The sequence below is a fragment of the Xyrauchen texanus genome, chromosome 14, assembly GCF_025860055.1.
Source record: "Xyrauchen texanus isolate HMW12.3.18 chromosome 14, RBS_HiC_50CHRs, whole genome shotgun sequence".
NCBI lineage: Eukaryota > Metazoa > Chordata > Actinopteri > Cypriniformes > Catostomidae > Xyrauchen > Xyrauchen texanus.
The window spans coordinates 16,718,402-16,737,406 of record NC_068289.1 but is presented as its reverse complement, the minus strand read 5'-3'; the positions used below and the strand labels follow the sequence as shown (position 1 = coordinate 16,737,406).

Below are 19,005 nucleotides of genomic sequence, written 5' to 3'. Positions count from 1 at the left end.
ATATTAATGTGCTTTATTTTAACACTAACATTTGTCTATATTAAATTATTTATACAACCTTAATTTTGAAACATATCTGGAACGTTACCAAACGAAAAAAGTAATTTCAATGAACAACCAAATTAAAATAATAATAATAGATTATCAGGCCAATGTACAGTATGATTGCCCTTTAATTAAGAAATCAACCTTGCCCTAAAAATCTGTGTATGAAATAAAGATAGGTTGAATATTCAAAATTTTTCAATATTCATTTACTTACTAAGACTAGATATGACTATCAAAACTATGTGTCCAATACTACATTCAATTTCAGAAATCCTAACGTTTTAATTGAAATATTTTAAATCGACCCCTCTCTACATACTTAAGATCACGTTTGCTGAGCTTCTGCATCTGCAAATGTAAACTGCATAAATTAAGGAACTAAAAAATACAATTTAATAGGTCAATCAATTAATGTCAAACTACGCAATATTAATACATTTATAAGTTAAGTTGGTGTTTTAGGTCATTCAAAGTTCAAATCTTTTTAATATGGGACATAATACAGTTGAGATGGCGATGCATTAGATTAGAACGATGATATGATTCATATTTAAAAGAGAGAGAGAAAAACGTAGGCGTATTACCGACCTTTAGATTTCATTCCACATGTGAACAGATATCATCATGTTTTCATGCCTTTTAAGATTCCACAACAAACCTGTAATCTTGGTAATCATCCCCCACTTACTTTTTCCTAAGCCGTAATTTTTTATCACATTCTTTGATAATGTCAGAAATTCCATCTTTTGTGCCAATAGTGTGTAACACTGCTTAACACATGGTGAATTCTTGCTGCATTGTGGCAGTTAACATGTCAGGTGCTTGTGATGGAGAAATAGTGGAGAGAGAGAAAACAATGAGACTCCGATTTTCAGACAACGCGCTCCTCGCTTGATGCTCCTCTTTGAATCCGCTCACATACTCTGGTTCTGACACAAAGATCTAATTGGAGGAGCCATATTGACACATTGAATCCCGCACATTAATACATGATGTTGCTCAACAACCATTAAAGGAATGTTTCAGGTTCAATGCAAGTTAAGTTCTAGCATTTTGTGGCATAATGTCGATTACCACAAAAAATTATTTAGACTTGTTTTTTTTATAAAGTGAAAATGCAAGTGAATGGGGCCAGTCCATAAACATAAAAATACACACTGTTTAACAAGTATAGCCACAAGACGTAAACATTATAAATGTTAACATGATTTTAGTGTGATAAAATTGCTCATCTTATCTGTAAAGTTTATACAATATTAAAAGTTTGATGTCATGACAATGTAACACCAGTAAACCCTGTAAGTGATTTATCACAATAATATAATGTTAAAAGGTATAATTCTCATGTCATATTGCTACACTTGTGAAATTGTGTGTTTGTAAGTGCCTTACTGTAACTGTGATTTGTGCCTCCTTTTTTAAAGCAAAAATCAAAGTTATTGTTTGAGGTAATTAACATTATGCCATATGTGCTGTTGATTGCACTTACCTTGTAGTGAACAGGAATATTCCTTTAACAATTAAACTCATTGTGTTGTGCCTAACACCACCCCTGAAAACAAATTCTTCCTCGCCTTGACTTGTTTCGGACATGTAGTGGTATAAACAACAATATTATGGATGCACCGATACAACTATTTTCTCTTTTGATACGATTCCCATATCTGAAATCTCAGTATCGGCCGATACAATCCTGATCCAATACCATTTTTGTTGTTTTTAGCATAATCAATTTAAAATATCTTTACATTATTGTGTGGAACTAATTAGGGGGTACTCTGTAATATGTAAAGAAACACAAACCTCTAACTACACATTATTTCAATATAAATGTATCCTTATTAAGAACAACTTTGTTCATCAGTCTAATGTATAGTGTAGCAGCAAAATTAACAGTAATTCCAGGCCAAGTGTTAAGTTGAAAAAATTTTTTTTGCCGAGTAGACACAGATACAGTAGACTGTATCAGCAGCGCCTGTGGCAGGTTGAACTTCCTTCAGCTGAGGAACTTCAACCTGCCACAGATGCTGCTGATATAGTTATATTCAGCAAAAACATTTCTTCTATTCTTCTAAGTGTTAAGTTGATAAGATGAATTTTTTTGCCGAGTAGAACTGTATCAGCAGCGTCTGTGGCAGGTCGAACTTCCTCAGCTGAAGGAAGTACAAACTCTGCTGGGCCTTTTTCAAAATTGAGTCCATGTGGATCTCCCACTACAGGTCCAGTGAGACGGTAGTGCCCAGGATCCTGAATGACTCCACTGCTGCCACAGTGCTGTTCAGAATGGTGAGCGGGGTTAATGTTGGGGTATTCCTCCTAAAGTCTACTATCATCTCCAGGTTGTTTTGACTGCACCAGATGGCCAGCTGTTCAACTTCCCTTCTGTATGCAGACTCCTCATCATCTTGGATGAGGCCAGTGACTGTAGTGTCATCTGCTAACTTCAGGAGCTTGACAGAGGGGCCCTTGGTGGTGCAGCCATTTGTGTACAGGAAGAAGAGTAGCGCTGCCGAGCAAACATCCCTGGGGGGGCACCAGTACAGATTGTACATGTGCTGGAGGTGAATTACCCCATTCTCACTAGCTGCTGCATGTCCGTCAGAACGCTTGTGATCCACTGACAGATATTTAACTTGGGTCAAACATTTTGGGTAGCATTCCATAAGCTTCTCATAATAAGTTTCTGGAATTGTGGCCCATTCCTCCAGACAGAACTGGTGTAACTGAGTCCGGTTTGAAGGCCTCTTTGCTCGCACATGCTTTTTCATTTCTGCCCACAAATTGTCTATCGGATTGAGGTCAGGACTTTGTGATGGCCACTCTAATACCTTGACTTTTTTGTCCTTAAACCAATTTGCCACAAATTTGGAGGTATGCTAGGGGTCATTGTCCATTTGGAAGACCCATTTGCGACCGAGCTTTAACTTCCTGGAAGAGGTCTTGAGATGTTGCTTCAATATATCCACATAATTTCCTTTCGCCATGATGCCATCTATTTTGTGAAGTGCACCAGTCTCTCCTGCAGCAAAGCACCCTCACAACAGGATGCTGCCACCCCCATGCTTCACGGTTTGGATGATATTCTTCGGCTTGCAAGCCTCACCCTTTTTCCTCCAAACATTGGTCATTATGGCCAAATAGTTACATTTTTGTTTCATCAGACCCAAGGACATTTCTACAAAAAGTAAGATCTTTGTCCCCATATGCACTTGCAAACTGTAGTCTGGCTTTTTATGGTGGTTTTGGACCAGTGGCTTCTTCCTTGCTGAGTGGCCCTTTATGTTATGTTGATATAGGACTTTTAATGTGGTACTGATACTTGTCTACCCGTTTCCTCCAGCATGTTCAAAAGGTACTTTGCTGTTGCTCTGGGATTGATTTGCACTTTTCGCACCAAACTACGTTCATCTCTAGAAGACAGAATGCTTCTCCTTCCTGAGCGGTATGATGGCTGCGTGGTCCCATGGTGTTTATACTTGCATACTATAGTTTGTACAGATGTACCTTCAGGCATTTGGAAATTTATATTAAGGATGAACAAGACTTGTGGAGGTCTTGGCTGATTTCTTTTGATTTTCCCATGATGTCAAGCAAATACGCACAGAGCTTGAAGGTTGGCCATAAAATACATCTGCAGGTACACCTCCAATTTAGTGCACCTCCTATCAGAAGCTAAATTAGGCTTGATGTCATTTTATGGAATTTTTACATGCTGCTTAAAGGCACAGTTAACAGTGTATGTAAACCTCTGACCCACTGGAATTTTGATATAGTCAATTAAAAGTGAAACAATCTGTCTGAAAACAATGGTTGGAAAATGACATGCACAAAGAAGATGTCCCAAACGACTTGCCAAAACTATAGTTTGCTAATATGAAATCTGTGGAGTGGTTAAAAAAAATTTGTTTGAATGATTTCAAGTGTATGTAAACTTCTGACTTCAACTGTAAGTTCCTTGTCTGTCTAGATCAGCGTTTCTCAACGGGGGCGGTACCGTTTGGACAGTGTTGGGGGGCGGTGTGAACGAGGCAGCAGAGAGGGGGGCGCTCAGGCACAAATGGGGGGCGTTACTCAGAGGTACTCAACAGGCGGCCTGCGCAAAAATCTTTTCAGCTCTTCTCCTTAGCCTATGTCTTCATCTTGCTCGGATTACTGCTGCCACTTCACCAGGAGGATATGCCAGGAGAGGCGCTTCCTAAGCTACACATGCTTTTAAGAGGCGGAGAATTTTCAGCGCAAAACAGAGGCGACTTTCACCGACATAATTAGGCGCATAATTAATTAGTGCTCAGGGCTCACACTAATGACCTTAATTAATTAAAAAAAAGTGGCTGTTTTTGACGTTGTTTTTTCTTCGTTTCAGTTCAGGTGGCCGAGATGTTGTCGTCTTTGTTCGTCATTTGAAATCAAATGACCGTTTGTAGGCTATTCAAATTTGAAGCCTAGTATATATTGCCTAATTGAGTGCGCGAACGACCGCTGCTTTTTCATTGGCCATTTAGGTTCATGTGATTGGTTCATCTTAAAAAAATTTGTGTGTGAGCCTGAATTTGTTTGAATTTCTAAATACATTTGCAATACCTTTCAAACAATCCATGTGTTTTTGCATTTTTTCAAAACACAATATTACTCAACTTGAGGCTTTTACATGTAGTTTAAATACAATAAGAAACTTCTGTTTCAGTTTTTTTTTTTTTCAAAACTCAGGCTTCAGGTATCAGTGTTGCAATTGTTTGGCTGTTAAGAGGATCATGAAGAGGTCAGGGGGGCGTTTGTTCAAAAAAGGTTGAGAACCACTGGTCTAGATGTTGAAGAATGTAATGCCATACAACATGTCCCATATTGACTGCATCATCCACAGATCTGTTTGTTCCATTGGCAAACTGCAGGGGATCCAGGAAGGGTTCAGTGATGTCTTTCAAGTGAGCCAACACCAGCATCTCAAATTACTTCATGACCACAGACGTAAGAGTGACAGGTCTGTAGTCATTCAGTCTTGTGATTTTGGGTTTCTTTGGGACGGGGATGATTGTGGAGCGTATGAAGCAGCAGGGAGCTTCACACTGCTCCAGTGATCTGTTGAAGATCTGTGTGAAGATGGGGACCAGCATTTTCTTGTACCCTGTTCTCCGCAATTTGGAATGCCCAATTCACAATGTGCTCGAAGTCCTTGTGGTGGGATAGTGACGCACCTCAATCAGGGTGGCAGAGGATGAATCTCATTTGCCTACACGGATTGTAGGACTCACATGCGGATCTTATCACGTGGCTTTTTGAGCATGTTACCGTGGAGACGTAGCATGTGTGGAGGCCCACGCTACTCTCAGAGGCATCCACGTACAACTCACCACGTGCCCCACCGAGAGCGCCCCACATTATAGCAACCACGAGGAGGCTATCCCATGTGAACCGGGCCAATTCGGTTGCTTAGGAGACCTGGCTTGAGTCACTCAGCATGCCCTGGATTCGAACTCGTGACTCAGGCCCCCTTCCCTCTTCACAGATCTTAAGTGCAGGTTGAGTAGCAGGAGGGGGAGGAGGGTGGTTGCAGTAGGTGTAAATGTTTGTGTGCTATGAAGGTCAGAGAGGGTGTGGGAATGTTTTTTTCAAATCTACAGTTAAACACTTTCAGGTTGTCAGCCAGTTGTTGATTCCCTACAGTGTTGGGGGATGGTTTCTAGTTTTTCAGGAATCTCCAAACTGATGCAAGACATTATCTGAAAACAGTTTCAACTTTTCAGAATAGTTTCTTTTAGCCACTCTAATCTCCTAAATTCACAGTAGTTTAATTAGCTTCTTATAAAAATGTTGGTGCCATTCTAAACGCATATTATACGTGAACCGAACTATTGAGCATGCACATGAGATGTTGTTGTTTTGAGCAGCGCTCAAATATTACTGTGTGATGGCTAAAAATAGCTGTGAGTGTGTGTATGTTTGTTTGTGCAGGGGCAGACTGGCCATAGGGAGAGCTGGGACTTTTCCCGGTGGGCCAGTCACAAAAGGCGGAGCGATATGCCGAAGGGAACTGTTTCCCAGTCCGCCACTCTTTGTGTGTGTGTAAACAGAGCAGTGCCATTCACTAACGTGCTGGCGCTGCACATGCATTTGTTTATTAAACACAGCTATTTTTATTCACAGAGCTATCGCAAGTCTTCAAGTGGCTTTGAATAAAATGCATGAGTCATATGAACTACTTTAATGCTGTTTTTATGTCATATTAGGAGCTTGACAGTAATGAACATGACTAACACACAGTATCGTATTTGGATTGGGCTCGTATGATCGATACCGATCCAGGTTTTGGACTGGTTCATCCCTTAACAATATAGCAATACTTCTACACACTTCCGTCATCATAGCACCCTGATCAAATTCACATACGAAAGAACAAATGCTTTTTACCTGCAAATCCATAAAGCAAATAATTTCTATTCAATCCAGTGGCAATCTACACTGCGAGTACGAGCCTAGTTCACTGTTAAATAAAGAAAACAGGGAAAGAACTAAAATAATTTATGCAGACAACCAGACATTATCCACCATCCCTGACCCCACAGTGAACTATTCACAGACAAGCCGAGGTAAACTACTTCAACATAGGACTAAACAAGGAAATTGCATTCATATTCCAGAGAAGCAATTGCTGAGATCTTTGCTGAGATTAATTTTAAAAACAAGAAAGACACCAATTACCAATTCAGTATCAACACTGTGTTGTGTGTAAATCCATACTTTCTTAAAAATATGCATGCAGCTAACATTCTAAAACACTGTTACTAAGAGGGTTAATGAAGGGCAAAATGTAGCGCACTGATATAGGGCAGCCACACTGTTTGCTTGGTAAACTTCAAACAGCCCTCGTACACAGTTGCATGGCTTTCTGGAGGCCAGTAAGAGTGTCACAGGTAACAACAGATACTAACAACAGTTAGTAACATCAAACCAAACCAAACCTACCAACTGTAGGTTTGAACCTACAAACATGACAAAAACCTAAGAGCTTATTGCTAGACCAAGATTTTCTATGTTAGTGTTGACAGCAAATACCAAGTAATGCTGCATAGTTTACAAGTAAATTTGGGTATGGCAAGGTAGATTACGTTTTGGGAGAAAGATGTGTTTGCAGGGATTGTTTAGGACTTTTTATATTACCAGAGGCAGTTTTTTAGTACATTGGAAAAGTCCTTTCATTTTTCAAAAAGACATGAAGGATAAAATGAAGTAGGGATAGGAATTTAACAATACTGACCCTGATTCAGATTTCACTTCATGATTCTAGTACCTTAATGATTCCATTCAATATCAATTTTGGTTGCATATGTTGTTTTTGTAATGAAGTACCAGTTATCAAACCAAATATCTATTACGAATATGTATCTTAACTGCACATCATTATTTGAACAACCAGAGAGAAGTTGCACTGATTTAATCTCGTCCAAGCCCTGAACACATGCATGGATGTTGTCTTTTGGCTTTTCCTATACACAATGCATAATAATTAATTTAAACTGACTGATCTCAGTTCAGGAGAATCCGGGCTGTAAGAAAAGTGTTGTTTTTTCAAATTAGTTTAACAAAGCGCCAAATAAAAAACAGCAGAGTTTGTCTTTGATAGAATTTTGTTTTTTTAACATGGTTGGCAGTGATTGGATAATGCTGGCCTTGACTTGAGAATTAATTATGCTAATTTCTGATTGGTAAAAATACTTCAGCACTAGTTATCACTTGTTTGTTTGACAGTGGAAAGAGAGAACAGAGATTTTGTTGCCAAAAGTCAAATCTTGTCATGTAAGATACTTATTATTTATATAGTTTTTATTTATGCTTCCACAATAAACATTGTTCAAACTTTACAGAAAATCAGCTGTAATGTCTGTAACATCTCAAAAATGTCAATAATCAACACTCCTGGAAACAAAATAAACAATTTTATTAAAAAAATCTGTCTTTCTATAGCCTGGTATTATTTAAAATGTCACAACTTAGTCCTGCTTTTAAGGAAAATGATTTGCTCTTTTTCCATGTTTAGTAGGTGCTACTTGTTACAAATCAAATAGGGAAATGGAAAATGCACACGATCAGGACTCAGACGGTTAATTAATACCCATTAAAATGCATCTGAACATGGGAGACTGGAAACACAAGCTCATGCGAGGAAATACCATATGACAATGTGTACCAAAGTTCAAGTTTAGTGAACTCTGAACTGCAAATCTGCATGATGAGAGGATGCGTGACCAATAGAAGATCGAAATGTCACACTGACGTCTTGGCTCAATTCAAAGGATACATATTTCAAAGCTTTGTGTTTTTATTGTCACTGGAAAATGAGTAGATGGTATTTTAATATTTGTATTATAATATTTTTTGTTATTTGTGATGTGTTATTTACTAAAACCAGAAGCTCTCTGGCGTGACATCATATCCTATTCTGCTGTGTTGTCTGAAAAAGATTTGCATGCTCAAAGCCTAATGTGACTGCCACTTTAGGCATCACGCACCTTAAGTAAAAATAACACAGTAACAGTACATACTGTATCATTTATAGATGGAAATGATGACATGTGTTTCAACTCTCCAGCGTTAGACGGATTCAAACATTTGAACTAGCTCGTAGTCATTTGTTCACGCATCTGACTACACTGGTTGTGCTGCATGTATGTTGCTGCATGCATATTTATTTCAGACTGCAAAATCTATGGCCCTGTATATTAAGTAGCACTTAATAAAACTACAATAAAACTAAGGCTTTCAACAGGGCTGAGAAACTAAATTCAAATTTTTGCCTTAAAATATTTCGAATTTTATTGCACCCTCTTATAAATTCAAATATAAGAGGGTGCAATAAATACATAGGAACAATACAGCACCATGTTATATTATTGCAAAGAACATTCCTGGCTGTTAAAAAACAGCATATCATTTTAATTTCATTTTCATCTCTGCCTAAAGGCTACTTTAAATGATTCACAGCTATGCTATAAGTGTAATAATATAGTGTAACCTGAAGCCTTAATATTCTTTTTTACACACACTCTTAATTTGACATTGCACAACAGTTGATTTAATGGAATGCACGGCACTTCTAATGAGTCAGTCCTGTCTAAATAGCTCTCACTGCCTGCACAGAGCATGTTTAATAGTTTGGAAGAAAGCAAAATTGATATTGCAAGGTGATAGCAAAAGAGATCTCCACCCACCAGTGTTGCTGGATAAAGGGGAGAATGAGGAAAAAGGAAATAAGAGGGATAAACTATATAGCTAGACAAAGAAAATGAAAAGCAGGACAAAATAAAATATGCTAGAACAGTGGGTTGAAAGGGAAACAACGTTTTGTTGTTGATGTCAAAGGCTTGTGCAGTCAAAGTTTACAGTATTTTGGCACAATTTAATTGGTTACTCGTGGGAAGCAAGCTAAATTAGACGGGACCACACTACTCCAGGTAAAAGATAATATGACCCAGACTACATTAAATGTGGGTGTTCGGAATTCTGTTGGGTCACCAGTTGATGTCCAACATAAACTCTGGGTTATAATCAGTTGAGAAATACGGTGTTAGAATAAAGACAAAGAGTAGAGGATAACAGTTTGAATATGATTCTCTCTTACCTAGATGGGTCACAAGAACTTGAACTGGGTCAGATATTTTCTCTGCTGCCTGGTACCATCCTCTATTGCCCTGTGGAAGCCAAGCCTTGACAAGGCAAGAGTACAATCCAGAATCCGAGACCTCTACTTTGTGAAGGAGTAGTCTGAGGTTTCCTGCATTGATTCTGCTCACACCCACAGATTCTGACCCATTCTGTAAGAGCCCATCACGTCCTATATGGATCAGAACACGCGGGCTGCCTGAGCCATCGACCGATTTGACCATCCACATCACTTCCAGACTGAAATTGGGTAGGCCATTAGCAGACACTTTGCAGGTCAGATTCAGGGTGTCCTCCACATTGAGTGTAGTGTTCTTCTCCACGGCAACCACCAGAGACTGGGCTGAAATGTGGCAGAGGGGGTCACAATTACAATAGGCTTAGATAATGTACAAAGGTATGGAGTCAGTGTAAGGAAAAGAAAACTAGCTTTCCACTAGTCTACCTCCAGCAGACCATTTATTTCAAAAATATTATGAAAATAATATTAAATAAAATAATAAAATAAATAAAATAATAAAAAAATATTATTACCAAATTGTGGCATAACTCAATATTTTGAAATTTGCCACATTGTTTTCAGTCCATGTGATTATAAATGAAATAACCCATCAAACATCACAGTCTCTCTATCACTTGAATTGTCCCCTACTGCACGTTTTTCAACACTGAATACCTGGAAAAATTGCCTTTTGATGAAAAGTGCTTGAGATTAAAATGGATCGTTTCCTCCGTGTAATATGTGTCCATCAAAGATGAGGCACATTCCACTTTCATTGAATAATGTGTCTTAATATCCTTTCTGTTCTTTCTAGTCAGATAAAAAAGTAAAAATTAAATATAAATTTTAATCTCACACAGCATGTATGCGCTAAAGAAACGAGAGATTCTTGTTAACGTTCGCTGAACAAGAACACTGCGAGCTGCTATAGCGTTTCTTATACAAATGAATGTAAACTCAATGTTATAATTTGAAAACTGTACACATATCATTACTACAGTATATACTCTATACAATTTCATGATATAATATTAATATAAATGTCGAATTTTTGTATTTTTACAAAGTTAAAGTTTAATTATAATAATGATGACAAACAAATTATTAATATATATATATATATACACACTTTCACTTTCTTTTTTCTGGAAAGGTTTTGTCCAGTTATATCCCTGTTCTGCAAAATATATTTTTAAAGCTTATTTGTTTGTGATCTTTCTTATAGAGGAAGGTATATGAGCAACTCTTTATTTAAACTTTGAGCATTTATATTGTGTGTTAAATAACTTTATTTTAATGAAAAATTATTATGTGAAGTTTGCTCAAACATATTTTCAGAAAATAAAAAAAATTCTGTAATATTTTGTTATTTAAATGTTATTATATTAAGTCGAGATTATATTGAATCGTGAACCTAATATCATATATCGAACCGAATCGTGAAATAACCATATCCCGTCCCATCCCTAAGTAGTTCATCACGCAAAGTGATCATATATCTTCAGAAGATTTGGAAAATAGTGCACACGTCACTTTGGCTACTTTAAATTGGTTTTATGGTGTGTTGTTCTGTCTTATGGAGCTTGACAGCGCAGAGTGACTATTTGTTTTCATTATATGGCAAAAGTCGTGGAGAAATTTTTTTGGTTTTCCAAAAAACAAAGTAATTTGGGTTTGGAGTGATATAAGGGTGAGTAAATAATGACAGAATTTTCATTTCTGGGCAAACAATTCAATAAAAAATATCAAATGTTTTTATAGTCTTTTTAGTCAATAACAGTATTGGTCAAGGCATGTAATATAGTGATGATGTTGATAAATACCAGCTTTTAATGCATTTTTATGCATGCCCTTGTAATCATGTCAAAGGTAATTGAGTCATCAATGTCCTGAAGTTTAGTGAGGTAAAGCCCTGGCTAGTGGCCAGAATTGATTATTCAATATAGTGGAATGAGATATGACTCACCTGTTGGTGTAACTACAACCTTTCCCATTTCCTCAGTCCTTTCTAGAATCTTCTGCCAGATTCTTCCTTCTTCACCCTGCCTCACCCACTCCCGGGCCGTACATGTGTATTCTCCTTGATCTGTTGGCTTTGCTCCTTTCAGGACCAGTCCATAAAAGCCCCCTCCACGAAGGTCCAGCTGAAGCCCACTGTCTGAGTATTGCTGGATGTAGTTGTTCCCAACGACGATCTTATCATCTGGTCCAAATGCCAAGATTTCCTCTAATGGGTTCTTCCCTTTTCTTATAGACCAGGTGACTGAGAGGAAGGTGTGCTCTGTAAAGCCTCGGGTAGCGTTGCAGTAAAGCTCCACTGATTCTCCCTCAAAAACCGTTGGCTTGGGAATGGCTGTAGCCACCTTCAGATTGTCCCCAATCACTGAAGATAACAAATGGCTAAATGTTAAAAGCAGGTAGGACACTGAACTGAATATCAAAGAACTGTCCTTTGTAAAGAGCAGCATAACATACTTCAGATTTTTCTTATTATGGGTTTCACAGATGAAAAAAAAACAGCATATGCATTTGGAACTATACAAGTGCAAGTTTATAAGCATTGTTTATTGTTCACTTTGTATGTGAAATTGCTGAAAGGAACATTTTAGGCAAAAGTGTTTTGCATTTCACATTGATCCTGTCAGTCACCGAAAAAAATCCATTCCAGGTCTCCCTTGTCATTCCCTGTACTGAACCCCATCCTCATTAACATGCGTGTGCTACAGAATGGGAGGAGATTTCCATGGCAACTTCTCTCCTCTGCACTAATGCTGAAGTTCCTAAACTCATCGCATGAGAAACAAACAAAGCTCACCCACTCGGTTTTAGAGAGAACAACATTTGGTATACTGTCTTTGCCAGCTCCTCACATTTTCTTCTCAAGTGTTTGTTACAGGAAAAACTGATTCTATGCATCTAGCCAACTATTTGGCTCCTAGTATATCCAGCACATACAGCAGAACAAGCATTTGCATTGGACCCTTGACTTATCTCACGCTCTTGCGTCTATAAGTTTCATAGTAAAGACGGCTCTGTATTGGCTTCTCTAAAGTTTAAGGGAATTTCCTGATGGTGACTGGTTTGTTCACTTTCCTCTCTATTCCCAGAGAAAGCAAACAAATCTTGCAACTTAAACAGAAACAAAATTATAATTTACAGAGAATACATGTTAATGACAAATTAATCTCACTCTTTGATATTTTTACATCTTGCATTGGGTTGGTTATGACAGTATATATTGTGTGACAGTAGAAAAGTCAACTGAGATTTTTAGTGATATATTATGGGAAGGAATTCTTTAGGTTATTTATATTCTTCAATGAAGAATCTTGACATAATGTAAAAATCAAGTACGTGTTAAGGAGTGTTGTTAAAGGAATTGTTGACCCAAAAATTCTAATTCTCTCATCATTACCCTTATGCAGTCTCAAATGCATATGACTTTCTTCTGTGAAACACAAACTAAGATATTTTTGTGATGTGAAAATATCCATTAAATGCAAGTAAAACCTTTCAAGCTCTAAAAGGGCATAAAGGCAGCAAAAATGTAATCATACAACTCAAGGGGTTTACTCTGTGTCTTTTCAAGCGTTTTTGGTGAGAACAGACTAAAATGTAACTCATTTTCCACTATAAATTTTTATTTGAGGCCTGATTACACTTTCGCACTTGATGTATGCACTGTGCACATGTTCTGCCCATGTAGACGTGCTGTAGACATGCTCTACACATTAAACCACTGGAGTTGTATGGATTACTGTTATGCTGTCTTTGTCATTTTTGGGCTTGGGAATTTTGGACGCCATTGACTTGCACTGTGTGGAAATATTATTTCCTTCAAAATATCTTATTTTTTGGTCCACAGCACAAAGAAAGTCATAAGAGTTTGAGACGACATACGCAAGGGTGAGTAAATGATGAGAGAATTATTATTTTTGGGTGAACTATTCCTTTAAGTACAACGTGGGAGGTTAGTTACATTAACTGTTGCAATAATACAGAATATGATGTGCAATCACATCATATTCACAGAAACCTAAAATTTCATCAGAAATGCTTCAATGATCGTGTTTAATATATATAATCTACATAAATGACTAATCACTCTTTGTGCATTTCAATATGTTAGCTAATTAAAGTGAATAAAATATCACACAGCTGTTCTTTCAAGTAATGCTCAAGAAACGCCATCCACTTTTCAACATGAAAATGTCCATAGAAGTCAGTAGATGCACGGCCCATAGAGTTATACTGAAGCCATGCCTCGATGAGAGTCTATGGCAGACACCTCCATCATTAGATTTCAGGGCAGTAAAGATCAATGTTCACTGTACAAAACACGTTATTTTGCATCATGCACAGACGCTGTGCTTCTCTCGGACTCTATGGGAGTTTTAGAAGCGCTATTCGCATTGGATCTGCATCTTATTGCCTATTGGGATATTGGGCTTTCAATTATTATTTTTTGACCCACCTGGAAGCCTGGTCTTTCTATATGATTATTTGTCATGTTCCCAAAATGCGCAGGACTTCGCAACAACTGGCCAATTAATGGCAATCTGCAGTTTGATGTAACATTTATTTCATCTTTCATAACCATATATTTTGTCTATTTTACTGCAAAAACAGTTTTGAGATTAGTTAATTATTTTCATTAAGCAATTTCTTTGTTTGAGTAGTAGTTTGAGCACCCAAAACAATAACCTGTGCTTCTTCACTTTTAAAAAGCATCAGTCGTCACTGATCCACAGGTGTGCGTATACTGTATATCTTACAATAGGTTCAAATATGGCTCATTCAATGGAAACTAAAGTGTTCCTTGCTTTGTAAGGTTAAAAACTTCTGCACTAGCACAAGGTCACAAGACAGAGATGATATGAGCACATTATGCTGGTAAACATAATAATGTACTTCCATGAATGACTTACCTTTGAGCTCTACATTGGCATTGTAGTTCCCACTGATGACCGAATCCGTGCTCGGTGTACTGCAACGATAAACGCCACTGTCTGTTGCTCTGACCTTCTTGAACTTTAGTTCCACAGCTGCATCCCCGAGCTTTCTATAACTGATATCACTGTTTTCGACCCGGTCCTTCACTGAAAGGTCCGTGTAAGCGCTATCAAATGTGGAGATAAGCTGGAGCTGCTGTTCACCAGCGAGCAACTTAGACCACTCGAATTCCTGATCTCTGGGTCCCTCATACTCAGATACATCACAGCGAATGGACACAGCCTGCCCCTCGACATGCACCAGTGGACCAACTGGAACCTTCACCACACGACTCTCACAGAACACCACTGACAAAAGAAGAGAAGCTTAGTCAGATTTGGAGTACTGCACGTCCAAAGGAAATATAGGACTGCTTAAGCTCGGTACCGCAAAAAGCATGAATGGACCGTTGAAAACAAAAACATAACACAGCAATTCAAAGGTTTGGACACACCAACTAATTCATTATTATTGAAAGATCTATGAAATGAAAATATGGGAATAATATAGTGACCCACCCCCCAAATATGTAATCATTATAATAATTATTTTGTTTTGTGCAAATAACTTGATCAAAGGACAGAGATTTAATGAAAAATAGTTGTGTCTTTTTGAATTTCAGAAAACATTCAACAATTCAGTTGGCTCTTTGCAAACAAGACCATGAAATTTCACACATTATCAGCAATTTATTATGTTCTTCCATTCCCAATAACTGGCCATAACTGCATATCCCCTTCTCATTTTCAAGATAAATTCGTTTAGATGGAATCTACACTCCAAAATATTTGAACAACTGTGCCTTTGTTTGTCCTTTCAACAGTTCCTTCAGAATTTCATTTGATATACATCCAAAGAGTGGGCATGCAAAACTTTGCAAATTAGTTCACTATTTAATAGGAAGAGGATATCTAAACATTTTGTTAAAGTTAACTGGGTTTTACACAGCTGTTGCTAGTAATAGTACTATTATCAATCCCATAATTATACATTTAGTCACATAATTAATTTGCATGCCAGGTGTAGTGGATGTAGCAAAATTATAGTTGTTGCAAAAAAGTTTATCAAATTACCATTAATTTTCATTTCAACCATTAACTCAGAAATTATTTTTGTTGCTTGTTCAATTTACATAATTAAAATGAAGCAACACAATTCTAGAACATTTTGTCACAATTTGGTTTCATAGTGTTCGAGCCATTTAAATTTGTAAAATGTAACTACTTCATTTAAGTATACATGAATACTTTTTGTGGTGTTAATGTAGCATTGATTAAACTGGGAAGGGGATTTTCATTTCCATAAATGATTTGCATGGGACTCGATAGGCAGAGTAAATGTTAAAATTAAGTGTTATTCTATGTGTTTTATGTGTGCAAGATGAATATAAAGGTGGAGACTAATTTTTATTTCATGTTTTATTATGTAGAGATTTAGAAGAGCTTCTGTTATGTTGGAGTTTTGTGGATTATTAAAGAGTGGAGCTGAGCTAATGACAAGGACAGGTAGAAGCCACACATACAGTGCTTTGCTGAGCAAATTCTGTACTAACCATAGCATAGTTACTAAACTACACTCTGTAGTGCTTCCAACTAGAATGTATTTAGCATGCTAACATTCACTTTAACTAGTTAGTACATAAAGAAATAAGAGATTTATTTGAGTTACATTGACATGTTACATTTTGTTGGGTTTACCCAATTCAACTAGTTTATTTCTACACAAAGTGTTTGTGTAGAGATTACACAGTAATTTAAAGTTACACCGATCAGCCACAACATTAAAATCACCTGCCTAATATTGTGTAGGTCCCCCTCGTGGCACCAAAAAAAGTGCTAACCCGCATCTCAGACTAACATTCTGATATGATATTCTTCTCACCACAATTGTACAGAGCGGTCATCTGAATTACCGTACTTACTAGTTTATGAAAACTAATTTTAAACATGTGGAACTATGGTCCATGATTGAATCAACTTCAGCCAAAAAGCTATTTGTATAGAGTGTTCCTTCACAATCAGGTGAGACATGACTTTGCTGCTTGGACACATTTGAGGCTCCGGAAAAGAGGTAAAAATCCTTGACTTATGCTGACTATAGGTTTCAATAGGTTTTAGTAACAATAGGTTTAGCCAACTATGATATGATTCTTGCTAGTCGGTCGCAGGTGACATTAGTGAGAGGAAGTTTCTCATTCTAGAAAGCTTTTGGTTGTACAAAACATTTTTGAGCTGAGTGCAAGAGCAGTCATCAGTATTTTCGTTCTGGTTAGGTTTTCAAAAGTCTATATGTGCTAAGGTTAATCTTGTAAACTTTAGTAGTTCAATATCATATAGATGGTCAAAAATGCTAACAAACTTAGACAGACTAAAAGGTACAAAAATTCAACTGATTTCTTGATTTTCTGTAAGCTTTAATCAGAACTCCCTAAAATCAGGCATTACAACTTTACACCAACTCCTTTGAGTATCAAAACGTTTGAATCCATAGATATAAAAAGATGTGTCTATTTACAGAAATGTTAATAATAAATAACCATATTAGGCAACTTATGATATCAAAGCATTGGAATGAAGTCATGTTGTCTAAACTACACGTGAACATTAACATTTTATTGGGTCAAGAATTAAGTGCTTTGAGACAAATTATATCAGTATGGCAGCTGCATGAAGAAAATCACTAACATGAAACAAGCTAAGGAATGAGCTGGAACATTACACTGGAGGGGAAAAAATACAGATGGAGACAGAGAGAAGAGTAAAGAGACAGAACCAAAACTGAGAGTGATGACATGTAAGAACTTGTCTCTACGTGAGGGATTTGTTCTTCTCAAGAGGATAAAGACTCAACTCCAGAAATAAGAAACAAACACAGTAGAAATTTGGTGAAATACATGGAATAAGACCGGCCATGGAATTAATGTAAAATACTGACATATAAACACATAGTGAAATATGAAGAGTGGGGGCAGATTAGAGCGGATTATATGAATGATAGTGGAATCCAGCCCAGTGAGCCCACTTGAGGGAACATGTCAGATCAGGCAACAAAACTCCAACAACTCTTGAGAAAAACAGATCTTTTTATGGTTAGCAGTGAACTGATATGTTTTAGTTTTTTCCAATGGCAGAAGCTGTTGGTATAAAGACCAGTATCTAGAGAGCATGGTGTTGACAGATGACTGATATAGGCAACCCCAAAATTTACTCAATGTTATGAAATTTAAACAGATTTGCTCATGTTAGATGGACAAGGATGTTAGAAGTTATATATCCTAATCTCTAGTGTCTAAATGAGGTGGCACATTTTAACCTTAGAAACATAATGTTTGAAAAACTTGAATCTGAGCTTGAAACTTGAGTTTGAGCAATCGAATCTGCTTGAAGGAAACACATTTTCTCCCTAATTTTCGTGGGATAATTTCACACAGAAATCTAAACTCAGCTAAACTCTTGTGGTTGGCATGTATATAAGATAACTGAAACCCTTCCCACACTTCACATGGATACAATAATTGAACAGTCAAGGCAAGGGATAGTAAAGACAGAGAAGAAAAGAGCCAAAAGCAATAAAGCCCAAACCTCCAGACAAGAAAAAAAAAGCCTCATAGACAATAACAGGTTTATATTCTTTTGCTGGATTAGCAGTTCTAATTGACTTATATAAAGTGATAAGAAAGGACTTTGGACTACTCAGCATTCTACCAGTTGTCCTAGTCATTTTGACAACTTGGTAACACTAGCCTACTAAACCAACTGCTTAAAACGATGGTGCATTTAGCGAAGAAGGACTTGTGAGGTCGACCGGACACAAAACAAGGTCGTTTTGTCATACTAAATATAAAATAATTTACCACAAGAAGTGTATGTGTTTGTAATTTGTTGATAACGAAATTTAATTCAAGTAGCTTATAGTGTACCACCAAGCCGTGTTTAAATTAATGGTAACCGGCGTTTATTAACCACGAATTAGTGAACTTACCAAGCGCGATTAATAAAATGAAAGGCTGAAACTGTCCCGTCCTTTTGTCCATCTTGTGAAAGCGCGAGTGTTTCCCACGGGCTCGCCTTTGTCATTCAAACCGAGTGAAGGGTGGAAAATCCTCCTGTGTACGCCTCGTGACTTACTCCGTGCCCAAAAGTTGAATCAAGTTTTGCGAGATCTGAACAAATCAGTCTTATATATCCTTCAGCGTTGGGTAAAATCACTCGTCTAGTCGGGCTGGTGGTTTTAGATCTGTGCATGGTTCATGATAAGTCTCAGTACGAAGGGCTGGCTTGGCATGCTGGTGTCCGGAAGTGTGTGAGTGG

The 19,005-nt window shown here is 37.4% G+C and overlaps 1 protein-coding gene across 1 annotated transcript in view; it reads right to left on the bottom strand.

Annotated features, from left to right (window-relative positions):
• The window catches only part of LOC127655334 (prostaglandin F2 receptor negative regulator-like), a 39,553-nt gene extending 20,548 nt beyond the window's left edge, over positions 1 to 19,005 (bottom strand). The window contains exons 1-4 of the mRNA XM_052143090.1: positions 18,677 to 19,005; positions 14,632 to 15,003; positions 11,670 to 12,086; positions 9,662 to 10,045 (exon numbers count right to left, since the gene is read on the bottom strand). Of these exons, the coding sequence (XP_051999050.1) occupies positions 9,662 to 10,045; positions 11,670 to 12,086; positions 14,632 to 15,003; positions 18,677 to 18,728 (1,225 nt within the window). The 5' untranslated portion in view covers positions 18,729 to 19,005. The remainder of the gene's footprint in view (positions 1 to 9,661; positions 10,046 to 11,669; positions 12,087 to 14,631; positions 15,004 to 18,676) is intronic.